This window comes from Ambystoma mexicanum, chromosome 1q (assembly GCF_040938575.1).
Source record: "Ambystoma mexicanum isolate Mex_15411 chromosome 1q, UKY_AmexF1_1, whole genome shotgun sequence".
NCBI lineage: Eukaryota > Metazoa > Chordata > Amphibia > Caudata > Ambystomatidae > Ambystoma > Ambystoma mexicanum.
In genome coordinates this window covers 693,089,981-693,110,179 of record NC_090922.1, presented here as the reverse complement: position 1 = coordinate 693,110,179, position 20,199 = coordinate 693,089,981, and the positions used below count along the sequence as shown (strand labels likewise).

General features: G+C 44.9%; 1 protein-coding gene across 1 annotated transcript in view; it reads left to right on the top strand.

Annotated features, from left to right (window-relative positions):
- The window catches only part of ATF6 (activating transcription factor 6), a 946,910-nt gene that overhangs the window by 385,748 nt on the left and 540,963 nt on the right, over positions 1-20,199 (top strand). The window contains exon 10 of the mRNA XM_069641287.1: positions 1,676-1,801. Coding sequence (XP_069497388.1) covers positions 1,676-1,801 — 126 coding nt within the window. The remainder of the gene's footprint in view (positions 1-1,675; positions 1,802-20,199) is intronic.

Here is a 20,199-nt window from a genome sequence, read left to right as displayed (position 1 = left end):
GCTGATGTATAATGTAGAATGTGTAATATTGTGTGGTAGGCCGAATGTTTTATTTTGTTTTTTGTATTGGTTTCTATAAAAGCGTGTAGCTATGCAGGCAGACTTAGATGATTATGATGATGACTCTGTAAAGTGTCTCTTCGGGTTGTTATGCTATGGCTTTTACGTTGATACAGTAGTTAAGTATGTGGTACAAAAGGGAAATGCCCCTATCACATGGGAACTGGGAAATACATGTCACACAAAGGGTTGTCCCCATTCGAAATCATTTTTCCAAAGTTTCATGGGTTTTGGTTAGTCACAACATATGTAAAACATCAGGCAATCAATCAAAATATCATATTGGGCTAGTGGAAACTAATAGTCAATGATACTAAATATCAAATATATTATTTAAAGTGCCTTATTTTTCATAATTTTGAAATACTTAAACAAACATAGTGTTTATTTGTGTTTAGTGTACAGCTGTATGGTGCCATAGATACAAAATTCCCTCATGTCAACTGTCCCCAATTTCACAACAATATAAACCATTCTGAATTTAAACTTAAGAGTAAATGTAGCCTGCCCACACCCTCGCACTTGTCCCAACCCACTGCAGTATTAGCTGGTCCCCTGAGCAGAATAACAACCTTTAGACATCTACCTTCATCTTTATTTCCACATCTCCGACCCCCGAATAGTTCAACCCCCCCCTCTCCACTCCCCCGTTAATAGCAATATTTTCTGCTGTCTACTTGGCCAGGCAGTGACAGACGCATATCATCAGATGTTAATTTTAATGTTAAATGTTAAAGGTATTTATATAGCGCACCGTCACCAACAGAGTTGGTTCCCAGGCGCTCCGGCGGATCTGTAAAACAAGAAGGCGGGCGGGTAGGGTTAGTCGGGTGAAGGGGAGTAGGAGAGTGGGAGAAGTTGTGTGCTGTTGGCTTCAGTTCGTTATACACCGTGCACTGAGCTTTGGTGTGAGCATCGGACTGGGCGAGACCTTGTGTGCTGTTGGTTCTGTTTATTTGTTGTTGAAGCAGTGTGGTAAACTGTGTGCGGTTTGCTGGGTGAGAAATGGTTGTGTGTATTTTCGGGTGAGTTAGGTGTGCAGAGATTTTAAAAGTTGGGTTAGTGGGGTATGTATCCTGATTCTAGTACATCTTGTCCCATTTAGTTTGTAATCCCATGGGTGGGGTTATTGCTGATTTCCTTAATTGGCCGTCTGACTGTTGTGTGTGATGGTGTGGTGCACTCCCAGCTGTAGGCGTAGGAGCTAAGGATTGGATCCCTCCGGTGTGGGAGCTAAGGATTTGATGCTTCCTATTCCCTTGCTATCTATTGTGAAATAGGTCTGTTGGAGCTTGGGTGTGGTTCAGGGCCTGGGTGCTATTGATGAATCGTCCTAGTCCTTCTGTCTTGGTCTGCCTGTGTATTCAGTCTTTAATGTCCTCCTATCATGGCTGTCTCTCAGTTAGTTGAAGAGATGGAGTGAACAATCTAGTTCTATTTATTCCTTTTCTATTCTTCCTTAAACTCACTGCAGACATCTATTGACTCTTTACACTTTGAAATACTGTTTGTTTTTAATGTGTTTTCAATGAAACAGAGCCAAAACATTCCACAGAAACGCAATTTAAGATGAATTTGAGAAAATAGTTATTTTTGTTTTTTCTTCTTTGTCTAGTCTCTTTGAGAAAGATCCCAGCACGTTTCCTGGCAGAGGAGGCCCCGTCCATCACAACAGACACCTTCTAGGCTTTTCACCTGGAGAGGAACAAAATCGAGATCAAAATGTACCTGTAAATATCGGGTGAGTCTTGAATGGGTAGATGGAGATGTACTCTGAAATAGAACTCTGTGCAAACCTAATCACAAGTTCACTAAACAGCTGTAATTGTGATCGAAGAAAAGGCAAAGTCATACATTTGCGAGACACTGGTCCTCAGCAGTAGTACATTTTATAGACAATATCAGATGGTGGACATGAGAGAGGACACTGGGTAGCCCATACAGGGCGCAAAGAGTGTTGCCATCCAGAGAATAGTGCCAAATATTACTCTATGTGGGTGACAAACATGCTAGCGCCAGCCATTGGCAGAAAAGTTCTTGGATTCATCATATTAAACATTAGCACCCTGGAAGTGAAACAACAGAGACACTGCAATATCAGGATGCACGGAACACAGGCTGTATTGTCTGGTACAAGCCTGTGTTCCGAGCAACCTGGGTGCTGCTAGCCAGCGCTCCCTTCACTTCCCTGTGCCTCCTTCTCTCCCCCCACTCTTAACACCTGTGTAGTTTCGTACGTGGGTGTTAAGAGTATGTAATAAAAAAATTAAAAGAAGTCTGGGTGGCGGGCCGTTACCGAAAAAGGGTCTCCCTCTTCTGGGCTCGGACCCCTCGGCCCAGGTTCATAAAGGGCCTCCCTCTGCTGGGCTCAGACCCCTCTCAATACCCCAAAGTTCATGAAGAAGACTTCCCTCTGCCTGGCTCGAGTCTCCTCTCACAATTCACAAAAAAGGGTTTTGGGCCTTCGAGTCCCAGAATGCACTTTCTGGATTTTGCTCCCACTTCACAGCGCCTCAAAACGGCATTTATGGCATTGGGAGCTGCAGGAGATGAAAGGGGATATTGTTTAGAGGTCAGAGTCTCCTCTGCTGACCCTCAGAGACCTGGGTTCTCCTGACTGGCCCATGGGAGGAGTCTCGCTGTGGGTATCGCCAGGCAACCCCAGCTGCCCCTGGACTTGCCTTCTGAAGGTACAGCTCCCTCTTCACAGTGCATTCTCCTCTGGACTCACAGGGCCAGTGTGAGGCCGGTTTTCTCCTCCAGGTCCCCCAGGGTCTCTACAGCTCTTTTCGTCTTCCTCCGTCTTCCTGCACCTTCCAGCATCCCCAACTCGCTCCGTGTGCTCTCTCCTGCTCCGCCTTTTATATTTCCTGGGAGTAGTGCTTGGATTCAGGTTTGCATGGTTGTTAAGGGAGGCCTGACTTTGACTGGCCTCATTAGTGGGACAGTCTGATCCAGAAAGGAGGGAGTCTATCTTCCATGTCCAGGGTTCTCTGTGAGTAATCTGCATCCTCTCAATCTCTCTCCTCCTCGTCCCAGTGATTTTAGGCAAAAAAAAGTAGGGCTGTATTATGGTAGTTGTCGTTTTTCCGAAGGATACTGGTAAAACCATGTGGGTTTTCGATAGGGTGAAGGGGGTAACTGTAGTGTTGTGTACAAATGGGTTGTTGTAGAGCACGAGGTGACATATGTACTTTTCTTCTCCCGGTTCTCCTATGCTTCACTTCAGGTGTTCTGAAATGGTGTATGGTAACAGAGGGAATGTCGGGTGGGGGGGTGTTAATCCATTGTCGCTCACATTGAGTTGTCCGTAAGAAAGTGTCTGAAAAGGGGGGTGGGGGGTGAATTTTTAGATACCCTACTGGGAAGGATGGTGAAAAGGTGTCATACAGTAGGGTGTACTGTGTCTCACCTGGGGTATTCTCCCGAGCATAACCCTGGGTTCCCCTACCCAGAGGATCCTCCCTCGCTCTTCCACCCCCAGGGCTGGGATCTGAGAGCACCAGCCCTTCTCCGGCCACCTGAATAAGGGATTATTGGGGTCTAGTTGGGATAATACCCTCAGGTGTCTCACATAGGGCAGTGCATGGTTAGCGCTGTACCTTAATTGAGGAAATACTCGGAATCCTGAACATCTGTACACTAGAAGGCATCATAAGATATTATAAACATGAAAGGGGGAAAACGCAGTGCAACAGGCTGCATTGTTAAACTGAAGAGTACTGAAAGTGGATAGTTCCAGATCAGTATGCAAGGCACCTAACATTGGATGTTTTTATTTCACGTGATGACATTGACGTAGAAAACACTTAAACAGTATATGGATTCGAAAGACAGGCTGTCAATTCTATTGACCATCTAGGTTCTCTGCATCAATGGTAGGCAGGATGCTGTGCACACTGGATGGGTCTCGTTGCTTGTAACCATGTCACTCAGATTTGAATAGATTTGTGATTCCTTCCACTGGAAACCAACATACTCCTTTGATGACTTGTGGGAAAGTAGAGCATTACATAGTTTACGCTCAATATTTAGGCCATTACTTTACTGCATAATTAAAGAGACAGCTTTCATTCGGTATTCAAGAAAAATATACTTGCAGTCCAATGCCATCCCTTTGGCGAAACCAGTTTCTGCTTATGGATGGAAGCTGTAAATCCTAAAACTGGTTTTATATTTACGCACTGACTCTTGTATGTTGGGCTCGTGATTGGTTTCAGCCCGTTCTCTCAGCACTGTAGATTTGGATGATTGTTCAGTGTTTGTGAACTCGGGGGCAATTAGGATTTTGTTTTAGTTTCACAACGGACATTGGTTGGAATCCAACACAAAAAAGCAAGCATTTGCAAAGACACGAGATCTTGCTTTGCAAATGTAAAGCCTAAGCCTTTTTCTCTTGTGCCGGGTTAAAAAAAAAAACTCTGTTTACAGAGCCAGACAGGTTGTTATTGTTACCTAAATAACTCTCAATCTATAGGGTGAAACAGAGACACTGCAATATGATCTCTTAGCAGTTCTACTTCCTCTGACAAATTACCAGATGATCTTTGCACAGGTCATGAACTCTTCCTGGAGTTCCCTTATACTAAGTACTCAAAGAATGTTTCTGTTCATGGTGCTGTCCCTCCCAGCCAGCGCAAGCCCAAGTCTGTTATGTGGGAAGAGCTCCAATGTGGCAATTGTAGAGTAGGGCAACAAGGCTATTTGGAAAATTCTAGTTCAATAGGAACTTTTCACACAAACGCCCCCACCCCTCATGCCGCTGGTCAAAGGCCCAGAGTGCCCCCTGCAAAGTTCAAATGGTTGAGTGTCGAGGCTGGTGCTACAATGAGGCAATACTGTGCATATCTAGGGCACCATCGGAAGAACGACCCCAGGTGGCACCATTCTGACTCAGAAAACCTCAAGTCTCACTCTATTGTAAAGGGCGATGCATCAGAATTGCACAGTTGAGTCTATGTGCAGGGCACCCTGTCACTGTTTATGTCTCACACCACGAGTTCTCTATTTTAGTTCTATTAAGGCTGAGGAAGCATCCGACTTCAAAAGTATATCTGGTAACAGCAAACAGTGATGTGCTCCTGAGTCACAAATTAATTTTGTGCTTCTTTTACAATATCTGGAATTGCAGGCAAGAATGTTCACTCACCTGGGCAGTGGGTGCAGATATGTATGTTGAACACCTACAGTAAAAGCAAAGACCACTTTGGCACATGTACATTCTAACATGTTTGGAGTGGCATGACATATGCTTATTCTGATGTGTTAGTTCCAAGATCTCACTAGCAACTCCTGTGCATTCTTGCAAGCATTTGAACAGTATACATGGTGGTCCACCATACAAAGGCTTGGAATGATCAAGGTGGATTAAAGCTACTCGAATGATCTCATCAAGGGAGCCAAGGAGATTCCCACACCCCTCTGCCAATGTGCGCTCTATCCTTCTAGTCATGTGTAAAAAAAAATGGATTTTGACCATGAAGCAAGTTGTGATTTCACATATTACTGAGGCTGTTTTGTGAACCCTTTCTAAATCTTTCCTCAGTATTGTAGATTAAAATTGGGGGAATGGCTTCATGAAGATGGCCTTCGTGATAGAGGCAGTGTAGAAAGAGGGCTCCTCCCTACCGCCACGAAAAAAGAAGGTAAGTGATCCCGAAGTAGCATGACAATTGTCGAATTGTCCCCAGTAAAATCCCAGGATTGGGGGAAAAGCATTTTTGGAGTGGATTTCAGCGCTGTAGCAGTGGCAATCGACAGTGAATTTATTTGAGGTGTCGTTTGGGCGTGGCTCTCCTTAGTGCGGCTAGTGGCGATCACAGGGCTCAAGTCGGGACAGGTGCTTGGCATGGTAGCAAAGCACCATTGTTGAAGAGGAGGAATGACCGGTGAGGCCAGCTGAGCGCTAGAACTTAAGAGCTATTTGGTGGTGAGGGCTGAGTGCGGGACCCCAGAGCCAGTGACGGGGTAGGTGCCAGTGGGAGAAGCAGCACATCAGAGACACCATGTTGGAGCAGTACCGACAGTCTGAGACAATGGGGTCGTGAGGCGGACCACCCGTGGACCCGTTTCGCTAGTCAAGAGAATTGTGAGCCCTCCAGAACACAGAGGGTTGGAAAGGCACAGCAGTGGTTTGGTGAGAGCTCCAGTGTTGCATGGTATCATGTGGCGCCAAGGCATTTGAAATAAACTTGCATCCATGGGCTGTCCAAGCTGTTTATGCACTTCTGCATGGTGGCTACTCTAGGACAGCTAAACAACCCCCGATAACGTGCAACAGCGGACAATACCTTTGACCAAGTGTGAAAGGTGCGGGTGGCTTGAGAAACACTTTTGTTTCGGGAGGTTGAGGCAAGGATTGTCAAGATACCACCTCTGCCATATGAAGAAGTGGAGGGGAGAGCTGGCAATTTAGTGATTTTTGACTAGAATTATAATGTCCCGGAACAGAACAAAAGAGCCAGTGGAGTGGGTCCCTACCCCTAAACTACAAAAGAAAAAGCAACAAGAAGGTGTGCTTCCGTAACTATGGCGCAATCAAGGGAAGGAGACCCCAAGTGACGAACGTCTGCCAACCCACCAAGAATCAGGACCCGTCTCATTGCCAAAAACGATGGAGCAGGATTCCAAACTGAAGTAATAAAACAATGCTTCAATGATTTTAAAGAACAAATGACAGAAACCCTCCAGGCACAACTTGCACTTATAAGAACAGAACTGGCACAATCTCTACAGGAGGTGAAAAGGGACATTAATGTTTTAGCGGAGCGAGTAGAAACAAATGAAACAGCGACAGACATTGCACAAGACACGCGCAAAATAGATCTTCTGACTGATTAGTTGGCAACGGCGACCCAGAATATGGAAATACAAATGGATGAACTTGAAACAGATCAAGGAGATCTAATATTCAGGTAAAATTTCTCCCGGAAACGATTGAGGACCGAGACTTAAAAGCAACTTTGCAACAGGTGTTTGCTTATCTTCTAGATTTGGAAGTGGGTGAAGATGTTCCGATAGATCGAATCCATCGTGTGGACCTGAAACGCAAAGATCCAGGATCAAGGCCCGAGATGTCATCACGCATTACAAAGGTATGGTCAGAAAGAGGCAATTCTACAAGCAGCAAGGAAATCAACTCCTACTAAGTTCAATGGATCAGAAATCCAACTGTATCAGGATTTGGGATAAGCAACTTTGTTGAAGCATAGACTTATGGGGCCAGTAGTAAAAGTGTTAATTAAACACTAAATCTGTTACAGATGGACATTTCCGTTTGGACTTTTGTTTACATGGGAAGGACAACATCGAACCACTTTGTGTGAGGAAGGACTACGGATTTTAAAGATAGAAGGGACTCAACAAAAGGAAGCTTGCAAACCCCATGAGACTGGAAGAGTCAGATGGGAATGGGCTAAATCATCTTGAGATCAAACATTGTGAGGCCAGTCCCAAGGAAGTGTTGATTGAGTATGATATCCACAGGCAGCAGAGAGGGTAAAATGTAAATGTATCTTATTTTTGAATCTGTGAATTATATGATTGTAGTGAAGCTTGTGGTGGATAAACAAGTAGAGCGGGCCAAAGAATTTGAGTACATGAGGTGGTGGTAGGTTGGGGGGGTTTGGAATCGCGGTGGGGTGTTGGGTACAGGTAGACCCACACAATTAATCTCCGGGTGTGTAGTGGAGCAAAACCTCGACAGTGCAATGCATGGGAGGAAGGGGAATAGGTTGAGCTCGACCGGGGAGGAGAAGGGGGATGGGGGCAGGGGTCCGGGGGGGGTTGGGAATTTGTTTTGGGGGAGAAAGAGGAGGTCAGCTATCAAAGGAATACCAGAGTATATATACTCAGATGGGAGGTAAGAAAGTGTTAAGTCCTAACTTTGAACATTAGGGGTTTAACTTCACTGTAAGGTCTGTTTGTTTTTGAGTCGAGTGAAGCCTGATGTAGTGACAGTCCAGGAGACACATGTCACAAGGAAAGATGCGAACAAGTTGAAATTATTTGGTTATCCACATATTATTCAATCAAACGACAAGGGAAAGAAGGGAGGGGTCTGAATAACTCTGAAATGTTGGGTCGGTCAGAATATATTGGCTAAAATATTGGATAATGGGGAAGATATTTATTCATCAAAGTACAAATGGGTAGGATGCGGTATAAGATTGCCACAGTATATGCTCCAAACTCGGGCCAAGATGTGTTTTTGCAGGGGCTCATGGGCAAACTAGAACGGTTTGCAGAAGGACAAATTCTACCTACGGGGGATTTCAATATGGCCTGGAATCCACAGGTTGATAGGAGCAGGGGTGGACTGCTATCGCAACGACGCCCCTCGCAAAAATTGTGAATGACCATGAACAACCTATCACTATTAGATGCATGGAAAGAAACTCAACAGGAAGACAAAGGGTATACGTTTTACTCATCTGTCCATCAGATATTTTCAAGGATAGATTATGTGTGGGTCGCAACTTAATTGTTAGGAAGAATACAACAGATGGATACGGGCCCAATAGCCCTATCCGATCATGCACCATTAAAGTTAACAATTTTTCAGGAATGTGAAGGGTTAGGGTTATGGCAGTGGAAATTTCCAGAACATATTATAAATGATCGGATACTGGGGGCAGAAATTGTGAACCAAATGGGACTCTGGGCACACCAGAAAGCTGGGTATGGGATGCTTTCACAGGGGAGAACTAATGGCAAAATATTGCCAAAGGGAGACGATATTAACAGCAGTCCAATTGGGGTTGGAAACGCAATTAAAAACAGTTATTAAGGAGATGGAAACGAATAAGGGGGTACGAATATGGAATAAATATAGGTGTCTCAGAGGACAATTAGATTTTCTACAGACAAGATGAGTCGAGAAGACTCTCTGTTGTATTTAGGACAGAGTTATTAAATCCAGGCCAATAAGGCTGACCGCCTTCTGGCATGCCAAGTCCGAATGAAGGAAGAAGCTAGGAATCTTCGTACTATTGAAATCGGGCGAGGTAAAATTAGCTACTCCTCTAGAGATACAATTGACACATTTACAGAGTTCTACTCTGTGCTATATTCATCGGATTGCCCAGACCCCCAAGTACAAACAGCTGATCTGGAACAATGCCGGTTAAACAAATTAGATGCAAGTGACGGGGAAGAGTTAGAGGGTGTAATTACACTCAATGAAGTACGAGAGGTGGTACGACCCTACCTCTTAACAAAGCTCCGGGACCGGATGGTTTCCCAGCAATTTTCAATAGGACCTACATAAGGGAATTGACCCCTGTGCTCACTTCATTGTTCATTGTTTTGGAGGGGAGGGGGGAATTTTGTTACACCTTCAATGGAAGAGGCAAAGGTGGTGCTTTTCCCAAAGCTTGGAAAGGATAAGACTCAATGCAGAGCTTACAGACCCATAGCTCTCATTAATGTAGATGCTAAGCTCTACACCAAAATATTAGCAACCAGACTGGGCGGGTAAGACTTTCGATTTTAGAAAATAGAGCAGGATTGTCAGCAGGGGTTATCACGCACGACTGCCGAAAAGACGTTTGGTCTAGTTGAAGGGTCCTTTTTATTCTCAAAAATGGACGATGTGGGTTTTGGCCCTCAGTTCCTGCAAATGGTAAGAGTGAACTACAAATCTCCAATTCTACGAGTAGCTATTAATGGAGGTCTCTTCCAAGAGGATCAGGTTACCCGAGGGACCAAACAAGGGTGCCGTTATCGCCAATATTATATGCGTGTTACCTTGAGCCATTGTCTAGAATTAGGAACAAGGAGCAAATTAAAGGTATTCAATTTGGGGGAGAAGACCATAAAGTAATGGCCTTCGCTGATGACTTATTGTTGACGGTGACTGACATGTCCTCTTCTTTATCAGCCCTAGCGATTGCATTGACACAATTTGGGGTGGTGGCGGGCCTAACAATAATTATACAAAAATCAATAATGAGGAATTTCAAAAAGGCAAAGTAACAGGAAAAAGGGAAGGCTAGGAAGACCAATTTGTATTACTGGAACAGGGTATGAGATATTTGGGCGTACAATTAACAGATTCTTTCCAGTCAATATACCGGGCAAATTATCACCCCTTTAGGTATCAATCAAACAATGGCTCAAGACACGCAATGTTTTGACAATGTAAAGAAATAGGAACATGGGTTCATATATTGTGGGAGTGCTCGAAAATCAAAGCTTTCTGGGGAAGTGTAAATGATGCAGTACACAAGATTTTTGGTACCCAAATACGAAGAGATATGGGAGGGGCAATGTTGGGCTTGGGAGACATTTTAGAGGTTTTAACCGAAAAGAAGCCAAAAAGAGCATATATGATTATTGACCGTTGCTGCTGTGTCACTTATAGCACAAAGATGGAAACAATCCATGGTCTCTACACAGCAAGAATGGATGACGAAAATTTGGCATTATGTTTCTCTGGAATGAGATACTTATGTATTGCAAGGGGAGCAATCGAAATTTAACAATGATTGGGAGTTTGTGTTGGACTTTTTGCACAAGGACTTTCGTGAGAATTGGTGCCCGCAAAGAATACGGATCTTGGACTTATTCAATTAAAGTACAAGTCTCTGGACTTTCAAGGAATGTCATTATCAAAGCGGTAGCTGCCTGGGTGGGGGTGTGAGTGGAGGGAGTTGGGAGAAGGGGGTGCTTTTGTATGTTATATGAATGAAAAAATTAATAAAAACAAGTAAAAAAAATAAATGGGGGTCACCATTGTGATCTTGGTCTACAGTTGCTTTACAGCAATACGTAATGCATGCATGTTTCTGTGGGCTGGGTATTGTATGCTTTTTAAGAGATGTGTACACACGTTTATTATTCTGTGAGATTAGTTTTATGATCATGGCTGGCATGGCCAATTGCAAAGCACCATCTTTATGGTACTCCTGCTGTCCCTTCGAATAGGGGACAGGTTGGACATTTACAGGTCAAAAATTGCGCCCCTGATGCTCCCCTGTTGAGGCACCCTAAGTAGCTGCCTCTGCAGGGGAGCATCAGGGGCGCAACTGCATAGATGGAGCTTTGGTCCTGCCTCCAGTGAACTGTTAAAGATATGCTGCCTTCCTAACATGGGTCAGGCCTAGTGGTTGCCAGTAGGAAAGATGTGAATGTCATGATTTTCTTATTGATATAAGTAGGAGGAGGTATTCTTCCTTTCCTCTACTTCCCCCAGAAGCTCACTGTCTCCAGAGCCCTGGTTCTCTCTAGGCTGGACTACTGCAACATCCTCTTTCTAAATCTGCCTGCTTCTACTCTATGCACTCTGCAACTCATCCAGAACAGGACTGTAAAACCTGTCCTTGGCCTCAAGCCCAGGGATCGTATCTCTGCAGGACTGAAATCTCTGCACTGGTTCCCAGTAGCTGCGAGGATTAAGTTCAAAACCCTCTGCATTGTCCACCAGGCCTTCTGGGGCCTGAGGCCTCAATACCTCCAATTCTCTCTTCCTAAATATCTTCCCCCTCGAGCTCTTCGCTCATCCGCCTCCAACTCCCTCAGGGTCAGTCGCTTCTCCAAGAAACGAGTTGGTGGTAAATCTCTTTCTTCAGCTGGGGACTCCCTGTCTCCCTGAAAGATGAGGAGAACCATCTCTGGTTCCGGAAGCACCTAAAGACCTTCCTCTTTGCTTCTGCATTCTCTCCTCCTCTCCCCTGCTAGACTCCTGACTGAAACTGCACTGGTCACCTGGCTACCCTCTGATCTCAGGGCCCAGGTCCCCTCCCCTGCCAGCTGCAGTCCTGCGCTGCCTCCTGGGCAATCCCTGCGCTTGGGGGCTGTTTCTGTATCTCTACAGTCCCCCCAGTTCTCGACACTTAATGTCCACACTTACCCCTGCACTTGCCACTAGCTGGCCGCACTTTTATCCATTGTTTTTATTTATTCTTACTGTTGATCATATGTATTGCACTGCCCCCTCCGCATCCCCCCGTACTTTCCCTTTCCCCCCTCCCCTTCCTTGCACTTGCGCGATCTCTTTGTCACCTGGCCTAGTAAGATCGTTGTCTTAGTCTTCCCTCTGTTCTCCTTCCCTTGCCTCGTCGTGCCTTGAAACACTTGTGTATAGGCGCAATTTAAATTCCATATCATATCGTATCATAGGATGACTCCACCTTCCTTCCGCCAAGATCAATATTACTTTTCGTTCCTATGAGAAAAAAAACTATAATTGGTTTTCTCATTTTGTTTCACAGATATTCTGGAAATCCATCATAATATACAACAAATAATGTGGAGCTGCACTACACATTGACTGCAAATAATAGAGCAGGATTTTGCCTTGAGGGGCAGTAAGTATAGAGGCCTGAAGGTGTCTACTCTCCGCCCTCTGCAACTAATCTACAACCAGACTGCAAGACTTATCCTTGGCCTCAAGCTCAGGGAGTGTAGCTCTCCAGCCCTGAAATCTCTCCACTGGCTACCGGTGGCTGCAAGGATTTAGATCAAGACCCTTTGCATTGTCCACAAGGCTTTGTGGGGCCGTGGTCCGAACTACATCCAACGCTCTCTTCCAAAATACCTTCTTTCTCGAATCCTTTGCGCTGCTTCCTCCAACTCTCTAAGAGTTAGACGCTTCTCCAGGCAGAGAGTGGGGGGTAGATCCCTCTCCTCTGAAGGTGCCTCCATCTGGAATGGCCTCCCCGCCCCTCTCATTCTTGAGCTGGTCCACCTGAAGTTCTGGAACAACTCAAAACATTTCTCTTCTCCTCTGCTTTCTCTCTCTCCCTCCCCTGCTGACCTACCTGAACTACCTGTCTGCTGTACTGACTGGTTGCTTGGCTACCCTCAGAGTCTCACTGGGTACCAGGCTCTTATTTGATCAGTCACCCTTGCACTGCCTCCGGGCCTACCACGCACTTAGTAGCTGTAACCCTACAGTCCCTTGTTCTCCTTGCACTACCCAGAGCCACGCTGCTCTGGCTGCACTTAGCCTGTTTTCTCCTTCCCCCTCCCTTGCGCTCCCCCCTCCCTTTCCCCTTGCACTTCTCATTCTCACACTTGCACGATCTGAATGACACTAGGCCTAGTAAGATCGTTTGTCTTGCCCTCTCTCCCTTGTCTTGTCGTGCCTAGAAACACTTGTGGACAGGTGCATAATAAATGACTTATCATATCAGATTCATAAGAACTGTTTAGAAGACCATTGATTCTAGTTACCACCTCCCTCCAATAGTCCTGTATCACTGGGCACACCCACACCATGTGCCAGAAACCAGCCCCACTCTGATTACAACTAGGGCATTCTTGCGATAATGTTGGGATGAGTACATGAAGCCTCGCTGGAGCCAAGTGTACTCTGTGTAAAATGTTGAATTGAATCAACTTAAACGTAACATTGCCATAAACTTTCCTTATAAGTTCACAGATACTCAACTATTCCACATCTGAAAATGTGTAGTGCAACTCCCTCTCCCATTTCCCTTTCATTGTCAGAGGCGGGGCAGATTTCTCGTTTAGCAATAACCGATACTTCTATGATATTACACCTTTCTCTGGTCCAATAGAACACAGTGAACAGTCAAGTGGGCTGCAGCTCCTCTGGGAGACCCCACAGATCTGCTAATCTCTTAGTGACACTTGCATAGTAAAAAAATAGGCCTTTTGGCATAACATACCTTTCTGCCCACTCAACGAATGGGAGTAAAGCCGATTTATGAATATATCCCCCTATCCTGCAGCAGTTAACCTGTGTCAAAGTACGTATATTTATACCCTTAAATACACTTGGTAATGTTGCATTGAAGGCAAAAGGCAGCTTGGGGCAATACACCTACCATATCTGATACCTCACCAATGGCCACTGAACCACCTGCACTATTACAGGTATTTCCCCTCTGAGCCATATCATCACACATAGGCTCATTACCTTCTCAGAATTTTGGAAGTTCTCTTAGACACTGCTTAACCTCATCCTCTAGCAAGTTGTTCCAGCATGCTGCATACTGTAGCTGGGTTGTAATAAAATACAGTTCATTATCTGGGAGACCAGTCCCCCTCTTGATACAATCTGCATAAAGTTGACAGTACAACCTTGCTCCTCCTGTTCGCCCAAAGCAATTCTATTATTTTGGAGTCCATTATTTTAAAACAAATGTGTTTGATTGTATACAGAATGTTGGTAAAAAAAATAGAACAGCTGAGGAAGAACCATCTTGCACAAAGCGATCCAACCCATTAGTGAGAGAAGTAATGCCTTCCAAAATGCATTTTTTTTTAACGTGTTTAGTTTGTATTCAGAAACTTTTACAATATGTTTATTTCCTTAGACGGCATTTCAAGTTTTGCATGTAGATAGTGACATGTCTTTATAGTTCTATTTTTCAGTGTTGTTGTTTAGCATGTTTCTTTAGACATAATAAAGATCCAGAATTGCAAGATGGTGATCAGTTTCCAATCAGTGCCAGATGTTATTTGGAGCCACATTTATTTTTCTCCATAGCTGGGTCTCTGTGGGTTCATCATGTTGGCAAACTGCTTCCTTCGTTCTATCAGCAGAAGGCAGTTCATCAAAATGTGGTGGATTGTTTTGGATTGTCAGTTTTGCAGAATCTGCAGAGGTTTTCTTCAGTTGTTATCTGTTTTGTTTTGGCTAAATATTCTTTGGTGGGAAGAATATTCAGACGTAGTCTGAGGTACAAGTCGCGGATTGTTCTTGAGGGGAATCTTTCCAAGTAGGGTGGAAGTTTGTTAAGGGCTCTTATTTCTATGTCAGCAACGATGTTCATTTTGTACGCTGCCTTATCAGTGCTTGTCTTTATCCAATCATTGTCTTTAATTTTCTGTTAGCCTGTGTGGGACTGTTTATTAGCATCTCAACAGAAATGGCATTTTCATTCAGGATGCGAAGACAAGCCTTTTCCCATAGGTCGAAAGTAGTTTGGGTTTGGGTTCTTTTCCTCAGGCGAACATCTTGGTTGCCGGAGCTTCGTCGTTGTTAGTAGTCTTTGTATATGCATCCAGTTGTTTCCAGCTTTGGATGGAGTTTAGTGATTGTAGTCCTAGTTTGTGCCGTATTCTCGGCATTGGGTACGATTTGGCCACACATAATATTTTCTGCCAGAAGAGGCCTTCTACCATTGGCCAGATTTTGGGAGAGATGTTGATTAGTGTTTCATTCCCATATAGAAGTATGACGCTGACTTTCTGCTTGTAAGACGCTATCACAGGCTTCATGGTGACTTGGCCAAATTTCCGGTGGATGATCAGGCCTCGTCTGGCTAGGGTCAGGGCTCTTCCTCTTAGATGGTTGACCCACGACTGTTCCATGCTGGATTGCGAGATCAAAACACTGAGATATTTGATTTTCTTAACTACCTCTAGTGTTTGTCCGGCTAGATGGAATCGCGGGAGATCGTGTTGTTTTTTTTTTTTAACAGAAACCGAGCGACATAGCTTGAGTTTTTTCTGGATTGATTTCCAAGTTATTACACTTTATAAAATGTTCCCGTTTATTCAGCCTTTTTTGGAGGCCAACCTTGGTCTTGTCGAAGATTACAATGTCGTTCGCATACAGGAGGTATGGGACAGGAGTTTCATTTAATTTTGGCTGGTGGATCTTGGTATCTTTTGGTTTTCAGCAATGTCCAGCAAGTAGAAATTAAAAAGGGTGGCAGCCAGCGGACATCCTTGTTTGAGTCCCTTGGAGGTACGAATCACAGAAGACAGGACTCCGTCTTTCGTGAATCGGACTCTAATAGTGGCGTCGCTGTAGAGTGCTTTGATGGGTTCAAGCAGCTCTTGTGGGCATTTATATTTTAAAAGTTTTTCCCACAGTGTGTTTCTATTTATGCTGTCAAATGCCATCCGAGCGTTGACAAAGATCGCATGGGTGTTGGTTCGGGTTCTGATCGACTCTTATATCAGGATATTGAGGATTAGTAGATTGATGTTAGTACCTACATTTTTGGCGAATCCAGTTTGTCGAGGATCTTGTTTGCTGTTTTGCTTCGTCCATTTGTTAAATCATTTAACTAAGATTGATGCAAAGACCTAGTTCTGATGCTGGATTCTCTCGCCTTTCTTGAAGAATGGGACGACAATCGCCAGTTTCCAAGATTTAGGTATATAATTGTTTGCAGAGATGAGGGTGAAGAGGCTCACGCTTCGTTTAGCCCAGGCTTTGGGTTGGCTTTTAATGATGGTGTTGCTAAGGCCGTCAGGGCTCTGAGCTCTGGAGGAATTAAGTCGTTTGATATGAGAGAGAATCTCTTCATAATCCCATTAATTGTACCATAGCTTCTTGGTCGTGGTGGCAGGGATTTTGTTGCTCTCTTGTTCTAGACTCGCATTGTATATGGAGTGGAAGTGAACAATCCAGGCTTCTTCAGGGACCTCAGTGATTAGACGTTGTTCAGTGGTTTGGGTTGGGTTAGGGAGTGACCAAAGGTCCCTGGTGTTTCTTCCAAAATGCTATAGTGTCAACAATGTCTGTCAATGCTCTCTGCATGTATTATATACAAATATGCCTTCCACTGAGTGAAAAACTCAAATATCCAAGTACCTGAACGATTCATGTTCCCAATGTACCCTCAGTCTGGGAGCACCTTTCTTAGAGTATTTCTTAATCCCGCCAAATGGAAGATAACAGATTTGTCTCTGTGAATACGAAATCCTGAAAGCGCACCAAAGTTATCAAAAACCTCCAATATAATTCAGATATTGTGGATTGCATAGATAAACCAATACATCATCCGCAGAGAAGGAGATCACATGTTTATGCCTATCAACTGTAATGCCCGCCTCCAAAAAGTAGTTCCTAAAGAACCCCACTAGGGGTACCAATGCCATGGCAAACAAAATTAGTGACACCGGACAACCCTGTCTCGTCCCCTCTGGAGGATCCCCTGTGGGAAGGCTGTTTATCTGTTCTCACTCTGACCATGGGAGTGTTGTATAACAAATGCATCCACATCAAAATATTAGGCCCCAGCCCAAAAGCCGAATGATTTAACCGTGTCCAGAGACATTATTGCGAGTACATCCTGGGATACCATTGTCCTATCTATGACATGATATAACTTCATAAATGTTCATGGAAGTATTTTTCCCCCCCTGTAAACCTGCACTGGTCTGGATGCACCGATTCCGAAATGATTCCGTTTAGTCTGATGGCTATAAGTTTTCCTAAGATTTTTGCATCCACATTTATCAAGGAGATTGGGTGATACAAGTCACAGTACCCGGGCGTCTTTCTGTGGTTTTGACAAGACAAACATAATCTGTGATGAATCCTTGGATGTCGTCACTTTTCCTTGAGGCGGAGCCCCTTCCCATGAGGCCAGGGAGGTGAGGGCGATACCTGATAGACCCCTGGTGATGGTACTCAGCGGGAGGATCTCATGGGGAGGGATTCCCCCTGTGGTAGCAGGGATCACTATCTGAAGAGAACGCAGTATGCTCCACCTCTCCCCTGCCCCCCTGGTCAAGTCACACTCAAAACAGAAGAGGGAAAACAGGAGAGGAAGTTTGGTCCTCCCTGGCGGAGCTGCAAGCAAGTCAGCGGTGCAGCGGGAGAAGCAAGGCAGAGGCGAAAAGGCGAAGCATCTCTCGAGGGCGGAAGTGCTCAGACCCTTCTCCCTTCTCCCTACTGGAAAGCTGCTGACTTACCTGCCGGAAGACCTGCTGAAGGACTGCGCGGTCCACGTCTGTAGAGCAGCCCAGAGAGAACCTGCAGCTGCTTAGCCACCGTAGCTGGAACGAAGTCAGCAAAATGCACGTCAGGACCAAAGGTGACTCCCAGGACCGACCAGAGCCCACAACAATGCTCCCTGAAGTTAGGAGCCAACACAGGCTGGCCGGTGGGGCCAGAAGAGAGGCTAGTGGTCCAGATAAGAATGAGTGGAGATACTCTGGGAGGAAGGGCTGAGGAAATAGCCCTCGAAAAAACCTGTGTGAAAGTAATATGTGATGCAATACGGGTCTGGGACCTGCACCCACAAGAAGGAAAGTTCATCAGTCATCTTCATAGCCGCAATACTTAGTCTGCCACACTAACAGCAGAGAAACCCACAAGACTGGAAACCAAGTCTACGTTGGAGAGAAGTTTAGAAATCATAGAAGAGTCCAGGGGCATGGAGACCTTCCACCTGGTGTTCTGAATGCCATCTCCGAGAATAACCAAAAGTGCTCCCTCCCCACAAACACATAATCCAGTCTAGAAAAGAAGTCATGCGGATGGGGATAAAAGGAGTATCCTCTTTTTTTCTTCCTGGCCTTCCCGCCACAGTTCCACAGATCCAACTCAGTCATCAGCTGATTTAAAGACTCAGAGGATTTCTTCTTGGAGCATGTGATATCAGACATGTCATGTAACGGGTCCTATAAACAAATAAATCTCTGCCCCAAACAAAGATGTATCTATAGCCACCTACAGGCTCCAGAACCTCACGAAAGTAAGTGTTGTTGTCCTCATTAGGAGCATTTGAGTTAACCAAGCATGATCCTCTGCCCTCTAATTCATGTAATATCAGCATTCTGCCAGAAGTCTTCCAATGTCTTATCGATCTCTATGGGAGCATCTCCAGCTATCTAGATGGGTACCCCCCTGGCATACGATGAATAGTGGGATCCGTGAATACACCCCCTCATTTGCATCATAGCCTACCCAGTTTCTGGCTTTAAAAGGGATGTTAACTGTAAGAAAGCCACTTGAATTCTATACCTCTTCAAAAAAACTACCAATCTTCTTTCCCCTTTTGCCTAGTTCCCTCAAATTCCATGTAATCAACCTTATGTTACGACTCCATAATTTCCACACAAAAAGAAAAAAACACTCCAGCTTCAGCGACACGCTCCGAATCCTGATCAGTAATGGCAAAATAAAAAAACCCTGCACACCCTTTGATGAACCAAAACAGGTACCAAACCATAACCAAACTGAGTCCCCCCAGACTCCTTCATCAACCCACCCCACAAATTAGCAATAAATCGCTATCAAAAACAATCCCCCACCAAACCCAATACCTAACAGAGCAATGATCTTAAATACCTACATTGTGTGCCCCACAAGACTGCCTTACCCCCAGAGGAACCCCTATAGGAATGGCAGTAGGTATGTGGACTGGGGGGAAGCACCGGACCCCGAGCCGATACACACTAACCACTTAAGTGTCCAAGCCCCAAGTGAAGCCTCAGACACAATCCCAGATACAAACTTCTCCTGTCCCCCATTACAGAATAGACCACCCCCAGCGACATGCTGGAATTCACATACAATTTGCCATGTAAAGTATCTTTTGAAGAAACTTCTGAGTGTCTATTATCCAGCCAATCCCAATCGTTCCTTGTTTTTTCATAGAAGAATGATTTTACTGGGAAAAACATCATGTACTTGTAATTCCGCTACCGCAGTCTCCCCTTAACAATAGGAATGGACTTCCTCTTTTTCTGAACTTCCAAACTAAAGTCTGGGAGTATTAGTAACTTTCTGTTCCCGATTCTGAAATCTCCCAGTCTTCTTCCAGCACAGCATCTCTTTCCCAGAAATTAAGAAGTTGTTCACAATCACCCAATTTATTTATTTGTTTATTTATATAGCGCACCTAACCCTTAGGTATCTGGGTGCTATATTGGACCCTATGTGCGTCTCTGGGAGGGGGCTCCCTTCCAGACACTCTGTGCCCTTTCGATAGTGAACAATTTAGAGAGGCCTTTGACTTGAAGCGCCTCAGTCAATAGTTTTACCAAATAAAGTTCCATGCATTGGCCCTCTTCATCTTCTGGCAATCCAAGTACCCGTACATTACAACGATGGGACCTGCCCTCCACATGTGGCCCTGTGTTCCAACACTCTTGTAGCAGACGCCAGGTTTACCAACTTGGATGCCAAGAACGCCAACGCCTGTTTCACATCACTTTATCTTTGTTCTGCCTCAACAACCCTCTCGTTGACTTTCAGTAAATTCGCCTGCATTAGGGAAACATCCACCACATCCTTCTGGATCCTCTTCTCCAGGAAACATCTACACTCTTGTATAGCTTCCAGGAGGCTTTCCATCGTGACCCCTTCTGCCACTGTGGTAGTTTTTGAGCCTCCCCTTTCTCCACCGGCGTATGCTTGCTTTGTTTGGCCTGTCTTGGTAGAGATCGGCCTTAACTAAATTCACAAAGTGTCTCCTATTT